We start from the raw sequence: 18,442 nt of genomic DNA on the forward strand, positions 1-18,442 counted from the left end.
CAAACTAGTAATCAAAACAATAAGAGGGTAAAAACAAAAAACTAGTAGTCAATTCTTCATGAACGGAGCATTTTCACCTTTCATCAACTTCATTGCTTTCAGAAACATCCTCTAAATCATCATCACAAAGTGCATCGTACTGGTTTCGAATCTCAACAAAAGGTGCAGGTGAATCTGTAGTAGCTTGAGTAAATGTAGCAACTGCTGGAGCCTTTCGCTTTCAAAAAAAAGGTTATATAAGTTTTCCTTTCATCAAAAATAAAAACTCAATAACACTTTTCTTCTATTTCTTATCTTTTTCTCCTTTATCATTGTAAAAACTTGAGAACACATAGCCACCGTACGAGTATACAGACCAAAACCAATAATAACTAGAGTTGAATTTTTCCAAAGCCATAGCTCATATTACAAAGTGAAAATGAAGCTATGGAAAACCGATGTTAACAACTATTCACATCTTTATAAACAAATATCTTTGCATTCACATTTGCATAGTTTATGACAGTAACTTAAAAAATTGATATGCTCTTTTGATATGATAATAGATTATTTTGTCAGTGAAGGATGACTCAAAGTGCATAGTTCCAACCTAAAGCCCCTTAGGCCATCCCCATTCACACCAACCGAACAAGAGTATTTCAAGCGATGGCAATGGTCTTCCAGTCATTGGTGTGCGAATTGCCAAACATTATTTCTAACAGTTCACGTTATACCTGATAAAATACACAAGTTCTACCTTACTGACAATAAAATGCAAGTGTAAAACGTAGGATTTAGACATCCTGCCAAAGAAACACATTGGCAAAAAGAATGAACACATAAGCACTTTATAACAATATTCTCCACATCTGCTTGCTCCAGATTTCATTTTGCCAAATTCCATTGTTGACCCTCTAAAAAATATCAGTATTTTTTCGGCACAAGATCTAAATATCATTTCTATACATATATGCACTTCCAGAGTTTAATGCACTCAGGCTAAGCTAGTTCAACAAATGATATGGTACCTGTTTAATTATTCGATTTAACTTCTTCCAAATCATAAAAAAGAAACAAATGGAGTATATAACCATCAACCAAGACAAGAAAAAAGGGCAAAAACAGCATGTCCTAATTCAATTTTTTCTTCTTTTCTTTGTGTTTCATTCTTACTTCCCTTCTCTTTTTTTTCTTTTACATGTTTTTGGTAGGACTTGCCTTTTTCAAGTAATCAATATCTGTTGACGTACAAATATGGTCCCGTAGGCATCATCTTATTACATTAACTCAAAACATTACCCAACTAAATCCCTCTTTCCACGCCAACCAAAAAAAACTAATTAGACCCAAAAAAGAGAATACCAAAAATAATCCGCCCAGAAACTGCCACTAACCCTAAGAACTCATTACACCACCATCACTAAGCCTTCCATGCACTTGACCATCAACTAAAAATGAAGTCCATATTTACCACTTTTTCATGAGATCCACATCTGTGAATAATTGCATTGCCAGGAGCTGAAGTTCAGGCGGCATTGGAACTTCCATCTATCTTGTTCTCAGTTCGGACATATATAAGACTTCGGGTGGTAGGAGATGGGATGGTGGTGGGGCTCTGGATGGTCTCAGATGATGGGTTTTGAGCTTCACGTTTCCACTGCAAGCTCCTAGCACCTGTTTTGATCGGATAACGGGATCTGTATGGACTGACGATTCCTCTCGGGAATGGAACTCTACCAAATCTAGATACAGTAAATGTGGAAGCCCGGGAAACACGAGGCCACATTGTGACAGATGCAGCTTCTTGTTGAGCAGGACTTTTCATTACAACCTGCATAACCGAAAAATCAATCCCAATAAGCCAAATATTTCCGTGAGGTGAAAAACATCATAATCTAGTTGACAATTTACAGGTTTAGAAAAGGAAAGTAGCCAAATTTCATATTTTCTAAACATTAGAAATAGTGATGTCCAACAACGCCTAAGGCGTTTGTGATCAACTTGCACCAGCTTACTGACAATAGATTAAAGCAAAAGACTACCACTCCTTTGTTTAATGCCGATAAAATCAAGGACATGGATGATTTTTCCCATTAGATAAAAATAAAATAAAAAAACAGACATCCATTAAATGGGAAAATTTCATGTAAGCCATTGATAAACTTCAAAATATCATGTATGCCCAACTAAACTTCTAAATATTAAATATGCCATTTACAGATTTAAAATATATCAAAAATGCCCAAATAATTAATCACATAAAAACATTAAAATCATTTAAAATCGTCAATAACATTTAACTTTTACAAGTATGCCCATATTTTCACCGTAAACAATAAACATGAAATTAATTCCAGTAGCTCATTAGTTACCGTCCTTTCTTTGCTTTATCTTTATACGTTGTTCACACCGGTAATTGATATCAAAAGAATCCTAAACTTTTTTACATTTATTAATTATTCTACCATTTCTTATAGTCGTCAATAACATTTAACTTTTACAAGTATGCCCATATTTTCACCGTAAACAATAAACATGAAATTAATTCCAGTAGCTCATTAGTTACCGCCTTTTCTTTGCTTTATCTTTATACGTTGTTCACACCGGTAATTGATATCAAAAGAATCCTAAAATCTTTTACATTTATTAATTATTCTACCATTTCTTATAGTCGGATCCTATACCATGACTCCATGGATTCCATCTTGAATAGATTTTGTCACTATAACATTGAAGAAAAAGCTAACTTTGTTTTTACGTATGGTATGAGACCACGGATAAATACCTGACAAAATCATCATTGGGTGGGGATTCCCTCAAGTTCCCCAACTTGACTAGTCAAGTTGGGGAAATCTTGATCTTTGATTTTAATCCAAAGGTCGAGATTCTTTTAACTTGATCCCTCAAGTTATTTCCAACTTGAGGGGATCTCCACCCATCATCATCACTATATAAATCACAAAAAGGCTGGAACTTATAAGCAGTTATAATGAATCTCCATGTTGTAACTATGGATTGAAGAAAAAGGTATAGATGTAAATGTCAAATGTTTTTATAAATTTTAAATAATTTTAATATTTTAAATTAATTAAATTTAATCATTTTGGCGTTTTTGATATATCTAAACTTAAAAGTGGCATATTTGATACTTAAAATTTAGTTGAGCATATATGATATTTTGAAGATTATTAATAGCATATATGGAATTTTCCCTTTAAAAAAATTGGGTATGATCGCATAGTAAATAAGTGTGAAAAATGCCGATTGAGGCAAGTATTTCTCCTACAGCTGATGAACATTAAATCTATATTTTGTGATATTATTAAGCACAAAAATGATATACAATATCTACATCACAAATTTCTATCTCAAAAACCAAACTTATTAGAAAGAAAAGAAAAGAGATTAAATCAGAAAAATGAAAACTTACAAATTTCAAATGTCCATTATTACAGGCATTAGTAAAATCCTAGTTTGTAACATCTCATACGAATCCTTGACAAATCAACACAATGAGCTTCTCTAAATGATTGTGAAATCTATGTTCTGCTTGAGATTCTTGTTGGGTATGGGAAGATCAATAGAAGATGCTCAGAGGTGGAATTTACTTTAGATCCTCGGGACATCCAACAAATCATTCTTAATGTTGAAGACTAGCCACAACAGATAATATTTTTTAAATTTGGGTTATTTGTGGGGATAGGGTGTCCTACTTATTTCAATGTCTTTTTAAATTTGGAAGATCCATAAAGACTTATGGGGTACAATTTACCCAACTGGCAGATATTCACACAAGAGCTGTGCAGTAGAACAGCGGTCACAGAGATGATGGACTAAACCCCAGTGAATATGTAACTATTATCTTTAGTCTCCTAAATATTTAGATATATCTATATTATTATTTATTAATATAGTATATCTATCCTCCTTCAACCAGTTGTTCTCACAGTAATATCTGATTATAAAATAGCATCTCACTGTAACATGCTGAAGGAGATTGGTAGAAGAACGTCAAGTAGAACCACATTTTGTAAAACAATATTAAAATAAAAGAAGCAGAGGCAGAGAATGAAAAAGTTATAATAAGATTGGCTACACGGAGAAGTTGAATATTACTATAATAAATTACTGAAACAACAGAAATAATGCCTACAGTGGAAAGAATAGGAGGCTCCCAGGTCAGATGAGAAGAAACCTATAAAAAAAACGCACTTTTGACTAATTACCTTGTAACTATTTACCAAATCACACCACGCATATAATAAAGTCAATTTCGTCCCACAACCTCATCTCCACCGGATTCACACAAGATTGAGGTAAGTACTTTCCTATAGCTAGATGGTGGCTTGAACGCTAAATATATAAAATGTTTCTTTTAATCACAATTCTTAGATTTGAAAATTTTAGGCAGTGGTGAATAACTAATTAAGCAAAGCAATGTTAAAAGAGTTCTTGGAAGTACTAAATTTAGCATCTGAAACAGCCTTGATCCCACAAAACAATGTCTTGGCTCAGGCCATCCTCTAGATAAGAAAACAAAATGATTATTTAAATACTTAGCTACAGTTATATTTTGACTTGGAAGAGTTATATTCTATCAGTGGATGGACCTGGTGAAGATTGAGAATAAGATGAAATAATTATCTGGGGAGAAAAAATGGACCAAGTACAAGTAATCAAAACTACATCATTTTGATAGGTTTTGCATCCAAGATCACATGTGTAACAGCCACAAAATCACTTTCAGCATATTCAAGACATACATATATATGTAGACAGAGAGAGGAAGAGAGTGCAATAAATCAATAAGTACCTTAAGAATACGTGACATAAAGGATGTACCATCCAGAGACAAAGCATTTGCCGCTGCATCTTTTCTCATGAACTCCACATAAGCTGATCTGCATGATGAGCACCGTTTAAAACATAAGAAAAAGGATCTTTCCGACTAATAATCATTTACCCTGAACTAGTTGTAGCCAGCCAGAATCCAACCCATATTGGACTTCCACCAATAGAAGAAAAATCTTTAAATGGAAACGAGATCAAAAATAAACAAGGTTTATCAATTCATATGCAATTAAAAACAAAATTCCAGTTTTTTTTATCATGCCAAACTTTTGATTCCTCTTTTTACTTTGAGATTTAATGTTTATAAAGTCGACAAACCACAACATCGCCCTAAAATTCTTTTTTATTACAAGTACTCTAAAAATATTCTTTTCTAAACCAAAGGAGAAGGGAGCAGTTCCACACCCTTTTGGTTGTCCAGTTGCTGTTTCAGTCACGATAACCACTTTCAGCACATCCCCAAACTTGTTGAAGTGCCGAGAAAGACTATCCTTAGTGGCACCAAAATGGACCTGTACATAGAAAACAATTTCAGACTGAAGAAAGATACAATCACAAAATACAAAAGATGACATCATCTGAAAAGCTTGGTCATTACATTGCTAACAAAAATAGTGCGTAAATCCGCATCTTCAGTAGGTCGACCAGCAGAATTTACACCTGCTGAACAAAACAAAAAAACGCTACTATGTGATAGAACTCATTTGAACAGATTGAAATTTGTCTATATATTACATTTCAGAGAACAATACAAGGAACATATGATGCAAACAGGAAGAAAAAAAGGAAGACATAGCCAACAAAAAATAAACACATTTGCATAGTTGAAAACAGCACTAACCAGTCGATGGCAGTGTCTTCTGAATCTCCTTTTGAGCATGTATAGCTGGTACCCCCTGAGTAAAGAAACAAATCAGATAAACAACGCTGATCTAGCTTTATTCCTAGAAAACAAAACCGAACACAATTAATACATTTGGACATTTGGTACGAAAAGCATCTTACGTTTCCATTGCTAACATTTACAGGATTTCTATAGTTGCCAGCACCCAACTCAGACTCCTGTACAAGTTTCTGATTCTCAATGTCTGAAGAAATATCTACCATTTTACGAGAGAAATTAGCCATCATAACAGGAGTATCCTGATCTCTGTGTAACTTGTGAGGTTTTCCATCCACAACACGCTTTGCATTGTAATGCAGACTACCGAAATGCCCACCTGATTTACCAATATGAGAATTATCCGTTTTAATCGTATGATCTATGTTATATGCAAAGTCAGAAGCTAATCCTGCATCATGTTCCAGCATAGGAATATCCTCAACATATTGCTCAGGATAAGTTACAACATTATCAACTGTAGCTTGAGTAAAACCTCCGTGTTTTTCATCATCATTCGTAAATGCGTCAGTGGGATCTGATATATCCGAACTACGGCCAAGACGGTCAAACACATTTCCTGAAGTTCTCACTTTAGAAACATCTCTAGCAGCATCTGCTACAGCTTTAATGGCAACAGTCATGGCATTAGGCACTCTTGCAACTGAACGGATCTTAGGACGGCGACCTTCAAGTGGAGAGTCCTCAATGGGTGTAGAAACTACAGAACGCAAACGCTTAAATGATGGCTCAGAAGTCAAACCAGGGGACCTATTCATTGCAACTGCATCTCGAACTGCAAATTGCAGTAGCCTTCGTGAGGCCCCTAGGCTTGATTTAGTAACCTCTTCTCTCTGTAATTAAGAAAGTCAAGATGTGTTGAGATACAACTTGATGAGAGCAAACTAAATGACATGTGTATATATAAGAATAAAGATCAGACCTTGGCTCCTGATCTGACATCAGATTGAGCTCTTTCATCAACTTGATTTCTTTCAACACTCCGGCCTCTTTTTCTATAAATTGGTGGTTGAGGCGAAACTGATCGTTTCTTGTGGACATTGGCAATGACTGCACTGCGAAGTGGAGGGGGTTCATCAGGATCTCTTATAACCCCTTTCCAATCTTTGTTTCTTCGACTCTTATTGGATAATTTATCAGCAGATTTTATCCCCTCTAATTCAGACTGTGGTTTCTGTTTGACAACTTCAGCTGGATGAGATTCTTTTGATTGTGCATATAGGTCTAAATTTGATCGCAAATGATCCCACAGCCTGTACATAGAAAGACACACACAAGATATTAAAAAACTTGGTGACATCTTTTCAAGTTTTCATAGAGATAGCAAGTCAAAATAGGCCATTCTGGTATGGGTGAGCTGGATCAAGTCAGGTTGGGCTGTTCCAAAACTTGAGTGGAAAAGTATTACGTGTTTTTATAATTAAGGTAACATATACTGCAACCAAACTATATTATTCCAATGATAATTTGTTCTTTATATAAATTAGTTAAAAGATGTTTATACATTAAGATACATTTTGGGTGACTATAAAATAAAAGGTCTGCATCGACTTTTCAAAATGCTCTCTAGCGTGTCATAAAACAAAATTCTATATAGAAGCATTACCAAGATACAAAAGAGTCACTGTCATCACCCAAAAAGACATTCAACTCATTCCTTGCTTCTTCTTTGCGCCTGCCATTTTTCAGCAGAACAATCACATATTCCTGCAGAAGCAAAATAATCAATTAAGTAAATCAAGTATAAAAAGGGAGATGGTATCTAAACAAGATATAACTTTAAACGCATAATAGAATTCTGAGATGCATCCAGTTCTAACATGTTGGGAGCAATGGTCAACCAGAATTTATCATGACTCACCATATGGTTGAGCTTGGAAACAATCATAACCATCACAATGGTAACCAAACAAAGGTTTTGAAAAGAGATACCAAAGAAAATTAACCAAATGTAAGAAAATATGGGTGTATTTACAGCAGCATAAGTCTTATTAAACATTAAAATACTAAAATTATCATTTGGCTCTTTAAAGCACCCATGCCAGCCTGTAGCCAAGAATATATACAAGTAATACTAATTTTCAAAGCTGCAAAAGACCATACCAAGCCCTGATGTTTTCTGCAATTTCCACAATAGCCTGGAAACAGTACGAACTTAATGTCTTATATTGTTAACCCTCGAAGAAAATGTTTACATTATACATAAAACTATAAAAGAACCCAAGTGTTTGTCTATGCATTACTACAATCCCTGAGTGTGGATTCAAGTCTCTTCAAAGACATCAGACCATGAAAAAAAGAAATTCAAAAAAATCCATACACAAAAATACTTCCATTTCAAAATATGAAGAAAGTATCTGATCAGTTAACATATGTGCATTTGCATCAAAATTGTATCCTTTACACAGGACAAAGACAAATTGCCATGAGCCTTGACATTCTAATGGGGGCTGAAGCACCATTGCAGCACATCTACAGCCAGCATGCCCATTCTCCAGGTAAATAATCACGTCAAAGCATATGAATCTTACTGGTAAATAGACTCTACATCTCAACATAGGTAACGTTTTGAAGGTTGACGCTAGGCTTGTAAACAACCTAAAGGTTTTGGGCTCATCTGTTCAAGACTAACATGTGTCAGATGTAACGGTCGGAAACAGAAGGCCAGAATCCAAAGTACATGAGAAACTTCCCTGCTGATCTAACTTTCACCAGAAACCTTTATAAAGCATCTGTGCTCTAGACATAAAAGAAAACAGAATTGTATAAAACATCCCATGCTAGATTTTATATTACATACTGACTTTTTATATACAGAAGAACACAACAAGCATTAAAGTTCAAACAGCCTTCATTTAAATGAGAAACGACAGTTTCAATAAAGATCTGGTGCCCAAACTAAATCAGCTTATTTGCTGCGTCACAAAATCACAACATCACAAATTCATAATAGTCAATGCTAGCATATGCCACAATGCACGCAAGAGCACATCTATATCTATTACCAATAACATCGCAAGCACCATAACTATATAGAGCATTAGTGATTGTCACCAGAATAGGTACACCACGTGAGCACCACACCACTTCCGTAACAATAACCCTAATACCTAGACCCCACAATACCCCAATGCTCGATTAAAAAAAAAAAAAAAAAATTAAAACATTCAACTGGAAGTTTGGAACAACCCCATATCGAACCAGGCGTTGACACAATCACCCTGGTCCAAGGACCCCACTTCCACCTCTAAATGACACCATCCATGTAACGGTTGACACCAACACCCTGCGGTGGTAGGGCTTCGACGGTAGGGTGGTATGCCCTGTTACGGATACTCTTACATGAAGAAAAATTATGTGATGGTGGTAATTTTGCAACATTGGTGGCCATCATATATCAAATTTAAACAATATATTATAAACCTAGGATGTAGCATGTTCCTTGTCATCCATTTTAATTGGGACGACAAGTATACTTAAAAGGCTTACGGACTGGAATCTTTTAATCTTAGTGCAATTCATTCTTCCCGATAAACCTATAGCATTGGCATTTCCGTAAACCACTAGACACAATCAAAGCATATGAATATACCCCCATGTGACTAAAATGAAAAGTAGACGTAAAGGTTGATCATATCCCAGTTCCATTGTATTGTTTTTGTTCACACCACATATTATTATCCAACTAGCTTAGTTGTTTAAACAAAAAATAAATATCATAAACACGATAATTAACTTATAAAAAACCGATAAGACACTCTCGTATACGGTATATCATTTACAATCAGTTCTAACAAAACTCTATGCATTATCGCCATAAACATTACTCATATAAACAAAACATACCACAAGAGTATCATCAGTATAGTCTCCCATAAACTCCTTAAGCTTTTCCTTAACTCGATCACGCAACCGTCCAGCTCCATCACCCGAAAATATAATCCGAAAAGTCAAATCATCTGCAATATCCATCCAACCGCCGCCTTTCCGTATCCGAAACAATCAAAAAACTCCCAAACCCTCTCAGCTATATCAATCCCTTCCTTAATTCAATCTAAACCAAATTCACAATATACACTCATTATTCTCTGCAGCTGTATATACATATATATACATACACAACGTAATGAAAGTGTGTTAATTAATTTAACTATATAATAAAAAAATCAATAAAAATAATAGTCCGAAAACCCTAGGTTTTATTAATTTATATGATATTTTGTATTGATAAAGTGATGTGAAATTGTATATATATTGTATATATGTATATTATATAATTAGGCACCTGAGAGGATGATGACGAAGAAGAAAGAATTAACGGAAGAGAAGGATCAGGTTGGTTGCTTTTTGCCGTCTATTTTCTGTGTATATATGGTTGCTTCTCTTCTGTGTGCTCTATAGCGAGTTAAGAAGTAACGAGGACAACGTAATTTTGTTATTGGGCTTGGTCATTTAGATCTCGTGACGTTTGTGTGGGCCGGTTTTATTAGAACGGGTATACACAGACAAGATTTTTCCGGCTAATATTCTTATTCATTAACATAAAATCCATTTAAAATTATATAAATGTGAAATGTTGGATTTCATTAAAAAAAATTCTTAACTTTATCTCTTAATCTACCATCTACCTACCAATAATAATAATATATAATATAATAATATAATATAATAATAACAAATTAACAAGGTCCTAAATTCATTTATGTGGAAACAAGGACCGTTTGATGAATTCAAACTTTTAATTAAAACCCTTAAATCAAAATAAATGTGTCATTACCAAACTTATTATTAAGTAAGCATGAATATTAGTCCTTGTATTTTAAAAATTAGTCAAATATATGAATTAGAACTAAGATATATCTACCAATCTATATATAACAAGGTGCTAAATTCATTTATAAAAAAACAATGACCGTTTGATGAGTTCAAACTTCTAATTAAAACTCTTAGATCAAAATAAATGTATCACTACCAAATTTATTATTAAGTATGCACGATTTTAATCCTTGTATTTTAAAAATTAGTCAAATATATGAATTAGAACTAAGATATATAATATAATAAATATTAATATAAAACCAAAAAATATAACTAATTAGATAATATAAATATATTAATGTTAAAATTTGGCTATGCATACGTATCTCAAATTAAATTAAACTAAATAATAAGTAATTGATAGTTACAATATTATTCGCACGGGGCTGATTGAAACGTAAATATTAAGTATGGTAGTTACAATATTATTCGTAGTTTATCATAATATAAAAAAAAAGTCATATTACGACACGAATAATAAAATTATAAATAGGACTAATTATGATGTGTGAGTCATCGGCTCACTCGATATTAATCTTTTTTTTTAATAATATAAATATTATAACTTTAATTTGGCTATACATGCGTATCTCATACTAGATTAAACTTATATGTTATACGAGGCTGACTGTAACGTAAATAAAAAGTTATTGATAATTACTATATTATTCATAGTTTATCATAATATTAAAAATGTTAAATTACGACGTGGATAATAAGATTATGATTGAATATATGATATATAAATATATATATATGTATATATATATGGGAACAATTAAATAAGAACACGGTGAGAACACTTAAAAATAACATTTTGATGCATTAAAAGTCCGTAAAACTAACATAGTGTATAACTAATTATCATTATATAAGTGTTTAACAACACATTGATCTATCAAAATAGTGAAAATCATGTTTTATGCAAACATCTTGGATGCATATTCATCAAAATGGTGCATAAAAAAAGTGATTTTTTCGATTTTGACGAATCAATGTGTTGTTAAACACTTAAATAATGATAATTAGTTATGCACTATGTTAGTTTTATGGACTTTTAATGCATCAAAATGATGTTTTTAAGTGTTCTCACCCTTTCTTATTTTAAGAGTGTCCTTATCGGAGTGTTACCATATCTTTCTATATATATATATATATATCCATATAATTATTAAAAAAAGTAGTAATTCAAGCTTTTTAAAGACATCTTCAAAACTAAACCTATACTAAAAAGTTGCCACATAGGATTTTACCTACATGGCATCTCTATGATTTTTTTACAATATTTATATATCTTTAATCAAATTAAATATTAAATACAAGAATAACTTATTACTTTAAAGTTAAATACAGTAAATATTAAATAAATAAATGAAACTATATAATACAAAATTAACAATGAAAATCCTGTTAATTTAAAAAAAAAAAAAAAAGCATCGTACGTGTATGGGGAAAAAATGCAATCTTGGAAGTTATATCATGAAATCTCAAGATTATAGATAATTATATATTTCAAGTTTTAGTAGTTGATATTGTTTACAAATTGCATTAATATAAAAACTATATATTTGTTTCTCGAATTTTTATATATTATTTTGAATGCTACAAGAATGAACAACACCCCATGAAATTGTAGCAAAAGTATTTAAGATAAATCTAAACCAACAATTTGAATACATAGTTTTATTATACATTATAAATATAATTGCATAACGATAAAATATAATTGCATAACCATAAGTTTATTGAGTATGTTGCCTTTTGTTGATAATATTATTGATCTTTTACATTATGAGTAACGAGTGAGAATGACTTGATATGATTTGAAACTTTTTGTTAACTAGCTTTATCACTATTTGTGATTTGCAAGTGATAGTTGTTTACCAATCCTAAGATGGAGCCACAAAGAAAAAAAATCGGAATACAAGTGATTATCGTTAATGTTTCTTTTTTTTTATCTTATAAATTGTGTATAATTTAGAAATATCTACCAAATGGTTATGTATAATATGGTAATATAACAATAAAAACAACAAAACATCATGAACCAATCATGAATGCATGTATATCTGAACTTTTATTTTTAAGTATTTTTGGACACTAATTATAATAGCTCGCGCATCGTGCGGGTAAAATACCTAGGATTAAAACAGTAAGAATCCTGGTCTTCTAAAACCTTCTTTCAACTTAATACTAGCTTTAAAAATTGTCACATAGGATTTTGTTTTACGTGGCATCTTCATAATTTTTTTACTATATTTATCTTAAATTAAATACATTACTATATTTTAAATATATAGAAACTATATACATACAATATTTAAAAAATAAGTTACGTACGTAAATAAAAAAAGAAGCACCCTTTGTATGAAAATTTAGATCCACTAGATCTAAATTTGGTAAGACAAACTGTTTATGGATTGTGATCATTCACATATTTGCTATATACAACGTAAAATTCATGAATATCCTTATTTGATAATATTTGCTTAAAACATATAATGTGTATATAATTTTTGGCATAACCATTCAAAGACCCACGAGTTATGGTCTCATCACCTTAAATCAAACGATTAATATATTATAAGCAATTTACCGAAAATTGAAAGCAAACCGTCCGTGGTTTTACAGACTGTATACTTAGTTGTAGTCGAAGCGGGCAACCATTGTGTTGTATATATCCACGAACATCATCATCCCTTAACTCAACCGTAGAAACCCTGTTTAGGCTTCACCTATTAGTATTGGTATGTTATACATTTATACCATCTTTTTATGGTTTATAATTTAATACTCATGAATATGTTTATTAATTAAGTTTGTGATAATACATCAATTCTAAATTACCACATAGGATTTCATCCTAGTTGGTATCTCCATACATTTTTCATAATATTTATCTTATAATACTTCTTCTCAAACCAATATAATTTATTTTATTAAATATAATATAAAAATATTAAATCAAAACTACATACATAAGATATAAAAAAAAACTCATATTAAGTCAAGAATAAAAAGTCGTCCAACACAATTGTGTTGTTTCTCTCATTCGTTCTCTTGGCGGAAACACATAAAATAAAGTAATCAAATTGGTTGTTATTCTAACCATAAAACAAAGTCTATAATATAATGATAATAACAATAGTTACTTGAGTTTTACAAATGGGTTTTCGATTAACGGAGATAAAATACCTTATTTCTTAATTGTATTTAGGATTATTAAGGGTGTGTAATCACCAAAGTAGGTTAAGTGATTGTGATATCGATTGTGATGTCAGAAAAGATAAAAGGTGATCAGAATGTTCCAGGAATTAACCATAAAGGCATGAACTATAACATAATTGATTTCCACAAGATAAACCTGTAGATTAACTATTTACTAATGCATAAAATAACTTTTTTTAACTAGCCGCGCATCGCGCGGGGTAAAATACTTAGTATATATATCTATATATATATATATTAAAACAATAAGAATCCTAGCCTTCTTTCAATCTAAAATTAATTTTAAATATTGCCACATAGGATTTATCCTACGTGGCATCTCCATACATTTTTTACAATATATTTATTTTATAACCTTTATTTATTCTCAAAATAATCTATTTTATTTTATTAAATGTAATATAATATATTAATCATAATTATATACACAAGATAAAAAAATAATATCAAAACTCATATTAAAAAAATAAAATAGCATCCATGCATCTACTAAATTGGCACACATATTTGACAAAAATAATATTATTTATTAAAATATATACAACTTTAAAGACTATATCAAATTTTAGAAATTAATTGAATATATTATTAGATTATATATGACCAATCAATTTTGCTGTTTTTTTTTGTCGAAACTTTAACTAAAGTTGGTTGTTATTCTAATCACAAAACAAAGTCTATTGTATAATAAAAAACAAAAACTATAATGATTTTCTCTTATTTATGTTATTGGGTTTTTTTTTTTTTTACTTATTCGTATTGTATTTATGTGTATTTCATATGACTAAATTTATGTGTATTTTATATGACTAAACTTTTGTCATGTTTGGTTTTTTACTTTGTACATATTATTACGTTTGATGAATAGATAACATGCTACATTATCGATTTACGTTTGATTCGTTGTAGTGTTAATCTGTAAGGTGAATACATTTTTACGCGATTTATGGCTACACAAATGGTGTTGTTGATGATATCAAAATATCTTAGGTTAAACGTTCTTAGAAGGGATGTGTAATCACTATAGTAGGTTAAGTGACTGTGCTATCGACATGTCCGAAAAAACAAAGGGTGACCAGAGTGATACATGAATTAACCATGAACTATAACATAATCAATTTTTACATAATAAACCTATAGAATAGCTATATACTAATGTATAAAATAACTTTTTTAGCTAGTTGCGCATCGCGCGAGGTAAAATACCTAGTATATATATAAAAGACTATCAGAAAGCACTCGGGTGGCACTTTCTGAGCCCGCCATGTCAGCGTTAGGCAATTTATCTACTGATATGGAATGTCCACTTAAGCAATATTTTATTATAAAATAGCTTTTAATCATAAAAGTAAAGGAAGTTGGGTTCGAACCCGTAACCTCCAACTTCTTCGGCATGCATTTCAACCACTTGAGCTACCACTAATTTTATTTGTGAATAGAAAAACCACATTTAATAAACACTATTTCATATCTATACTATCTATATAAACAAACTACCCCCTAAAATTTAATACTCTACTTTTAAAATCTCTAATTTACCCTTTTAATCTATATTACCATCAAAAACTTTATTCATGGAATTCTAAAAATACCCTTAAAAAAAAATTACACGTGTCCCTTTCCTTCCCTTAAGTGGCTCCAATAGTATACCAGAAAAGCACACATGCGTTACCGAATTTAATAATCAATCAACATAAAAAAAATACTCACTCTAAAACAACAACGGCAGTAAGAAACACTTGAATTAAATCATATATTCATGTAATAACATGATACAGCTACTTAACCAGCGTTTTCTCTATGCCCCGCTGCATCGCGCGGGTACAAGACTAGTTTGATGATAAATGAAACAGATCTTTAAATTTTAGGAAACAATTGAACCTCTTTTTCAATGTTAAAAAAAAAAAATTTAAACCCTTTTTTCACATCAGAGATTTAGTTTAGAAACCGTTGTTGAATTAGAAAATTCATCCTTTTGGAACTAATGACTTATTAACCAATCACATTGTTTGATTTTATCAAATTGACTTTTGATGATGTCATCATTTTGATAAACTACTATACAAATTAAAAATCTTAATAATCATTATCCAAATATATATTATATTAATATTTATATTAATTTGTAGAAAAAGTCTCATTATTTACACTTTTTTGTTTTCCATCAATAATTTATACTTTTTAACCCTAAATACTTAATTTATATTTATTTTTAGCCGTCAACTTGAGAGAATTTTTTAAAATTTATAATCATTTAATTAAATAAATTTTTTTTTAACATATCAAATATTTTCTAAGAAAAATTATTTCAAAACCTAATGACTTAATAAAAAATATTAGATTAGATTTTTATAAAATATTAATATTTAGTTTAATATTAGATATAAATACAATGTTAGCTTTAGATACATATCCCAAACATAATAACAGATAACGATATACAATATCATTGTCTTAAACACAATAGGAATCACAGGATATGGGACGATCATAGAACCAAACACGATTTACAACAGAGGGTTACTTGAATCCTAAATCCAAATCAATATAAACTCCATTCAAAATTTATTATATCTCTCAATCAAAAAGGTACATAATTTTCTCCTTTTTCGTATATTAGTTTTGCATTTTATGGACACGCATCATGATTAAATCCATATACCTAAATGTCAAGTACAAGATCACAAATATGTTTATATTTTTATTCTTAATTATCTTTCATAATAATATCACATTATGAGTACATTTGGTTTCAAAATATTCTATAATGGATAAATTATTATATATAGCATGTGCCTTGTGGAATGACTACAACAAACAATTTCATCAATATGTCTAGGCTAATAATGACAGTGACGAACCTATGATTATTGTACTATAACTTGCAAAATATAACACTTAAAACTGTACTTTTTCAAAATTATAATTTTTTATGACTTAAATGTATGAAGATCTAATATTGATAATAACGTAAATCCCGTATCCAGTGTTGGACACGGGTCTAAAATCTAGTAATTGTATTGTAGTCATAAATTATTGCTCATGAATCAAACTCACTGCGATATTAATTAATAAGAAAAGGGAATCATATCAATTATATTTTGACAATCAACGCGCTTTGTATCTGAATAGATAGCGTGAAAGGAGATTGAAAGATACATCCTCAAATCCCTAGATTTATAGGATTTGGGGTTTTAAATTAGATGGCTGCAGACGTACTGCACTAACAATATGACGGTATGTTTTTCTTATTAATCAAAAATCATTGCTTTTGTGTTTTTATAATGGCATGTTTTATACATTTAATGGCATGTTTTATAACTTCAGATGTTACTAACACGTATTAGTTTTGTGTCATGCACGGGAGCTGTGGATGAACTTGGATGGAGATACATCTCCAATTTGCATGAACATATTGTCGCATGCTTCCTCCTAATCAAGGTAATGCTATTTTTTCTTGCCTTAATAGTCTTGCTTAGCATGTCATTGTAGGAATCAATAAGGACTAAGAACAGCCTACCTGAAAAACTGAAAGCAACTATTGTTTTTCATTATTTATTTTTGGTACCTTAATCTTCAAGCTCAAGTTCTATTCATCTATTTCTCATGGTAATCTATATCATATAATAGTTTATGTCATGTGCTTCATTTTGCATACAAAGACCTGTTCTAATTACCAAGTAAAACCATAAAATAAGTAATTACTTTGACTAACATTGTACATATGTGATATCAAGTGTTATAATAATTAGCCTCTCATGTAGTCCCCATTAAAATTACTCTAGAATCCTATATTCCTATCTGCTATTTATTTCTCATACATGTAGGAATATTGCCATTTACTTATAGATGTCAATTTGTGTTGTGTTTAATCATGGATACATTAAACGTAGAGAAATTAGTTAAAAGGGAGCTGGTTAATGACTCAATGGGTCGAACGGGTCAAATGGGTTGACATTTGTTATCTAATAAATATACCAGTAGCTATTGTATGGGCATTGTTTTTGTAATCATAATTAACTTTTAGGTATTTATCAAAAAGTTGGACAGAAAAGAGCGTTGATCCCAATCCATGATGGATTAGGATTCCCTAAAGTTGATCCAACTTTATAGGTAAAGTTAGATCAACTTGAGCCATTGGATTAAATCTAATAGTCAAGATTAAAAGATGATATTTAAATTTTGACTATTGGATTTAATCCAATGGTTAAAGTTGATCCAACTTTAATTTTAGGGAATCTCCATCCATCCATGACTAGCACTCCATAATGCAACCTCTATTATAAAACATTATGCAGATGGCATGTTAAGTTATTGTAAGTTCTTTTTTTGGGAATTTGATTTTGACACGATATTTGGTGAACCTACTTGAAGTTGCATGCTGTTAAAATCAAAATTATAATGTGAATCATAGTTCTGCAAGTTGGGATTTCATGATATGATACTTTGTACCACATTACTATATTGGTTTTTTTTTTTATTTTGATTTCATCCACTCTACAAATACATTTGTCTTTTGCTCTAATTTAATTTCATCCACTCTCCAAATACATTTATCTTTTACTCTAATTTAGTTTCACCAGCTCTCCAATACATGTCTCTAAATTGTAGAGTAAAACATTAATCACAAGTATTACTAGACAAATCAAGGACTGGCCAGTATGT

The 18,442-nt window shown here is 31.0% G+C and overlaps 1 protein-coding gene across 3 annotated transcripts; it reads right to left on the reverse strand.

Annotated features, from left to right (window-relative positions):
- Positions 1–987: 987 nt before the first annotated feature.
- LOC122582536 lies at positions 988–10,134 on the reverse strand. Of its 3 annotated transcripts, none has more exons than XM_043754942.1 (10): positions 10,017–10,134; positions 9,578–9,785; positions 7,338–7,438; positions 6,654–6,984; positions 5,836–6,564; positions 5,672–5,726; positions 5,429–5,490; positions 5,236–5,342; positions 4,793–4,880; positions 988–1,810 (listed from the first exon to the last, which is right to left on the reverse strand). In XM_043754942.1, exons 2-10 carry the CDS (start codon positions 9,701–9,703, stop codon positions 1,505–1,507), a joined length of 1,905 nt encoding a protein of 634 aa, XP_043610877.1. In that variant the 5' UTR covers positions 9,704–9,785; positions 10,017–10,134; the 3' UTR covers positions 988–1,504. The 3 variants fall into 3 exon arrangements, with proteins under 3 accessions (XP_043610877.1, XP_043610875.1, XP_043610876.1); XM_043754940.1 differs by having other exon boundaries at positions 5,429–5,493; XM_043754941.1 differs by having other exon boundaries at positions 5,429–5,493; positions 9,578–9,825.
- Between the last annotated feature and the right edge of the window lie 8,308 nt (positions 10,135–18,442).

The sequence above is a fragment of the Erigeron canadensis genome, chromosome 9, assembly GCF_010389155.1.
Source record: "Erigeron canadensis isolate Cc75 chromosome 9, C_canadensis_v1, whole genome shotgun sequence".
NCBI classification, from domain to species: domain Eukaryota; kingdom Viridiplantae; phylum Streptophyta; class Magnoliopsida; order Asterales; family Asteraceae; genus Erigeron; species Erigeron canadensis.

What these genes read in the sequence shown, in the direction of transcription:
- LOC122582536 (XM_043754940.1), bottom strand. Translation starts at nt 9,703, where the DNA reads ATGGATATTGCAGATGATTTGACTTTTCGGATTATATTTTCGGGTGAT. An exon ending in ATACTGATGATACTCTTGTG is followed by an intron (nt 7,439 to 9,577) that starts GTATGTTTTGTT and finishes TTGCTTCTGCAG; the next exon opens with GAATATGTGATTGTTCTGCT. An exon ending in GAAGACACTGCCATCGACTG is followed by an intron (nt 5,494 to 5,671) that starts GTTAGTGCTGTT and finishes TGTTTTGTTCAG; the next exon opens with CAGGTGTAAATTCTGCTGGT.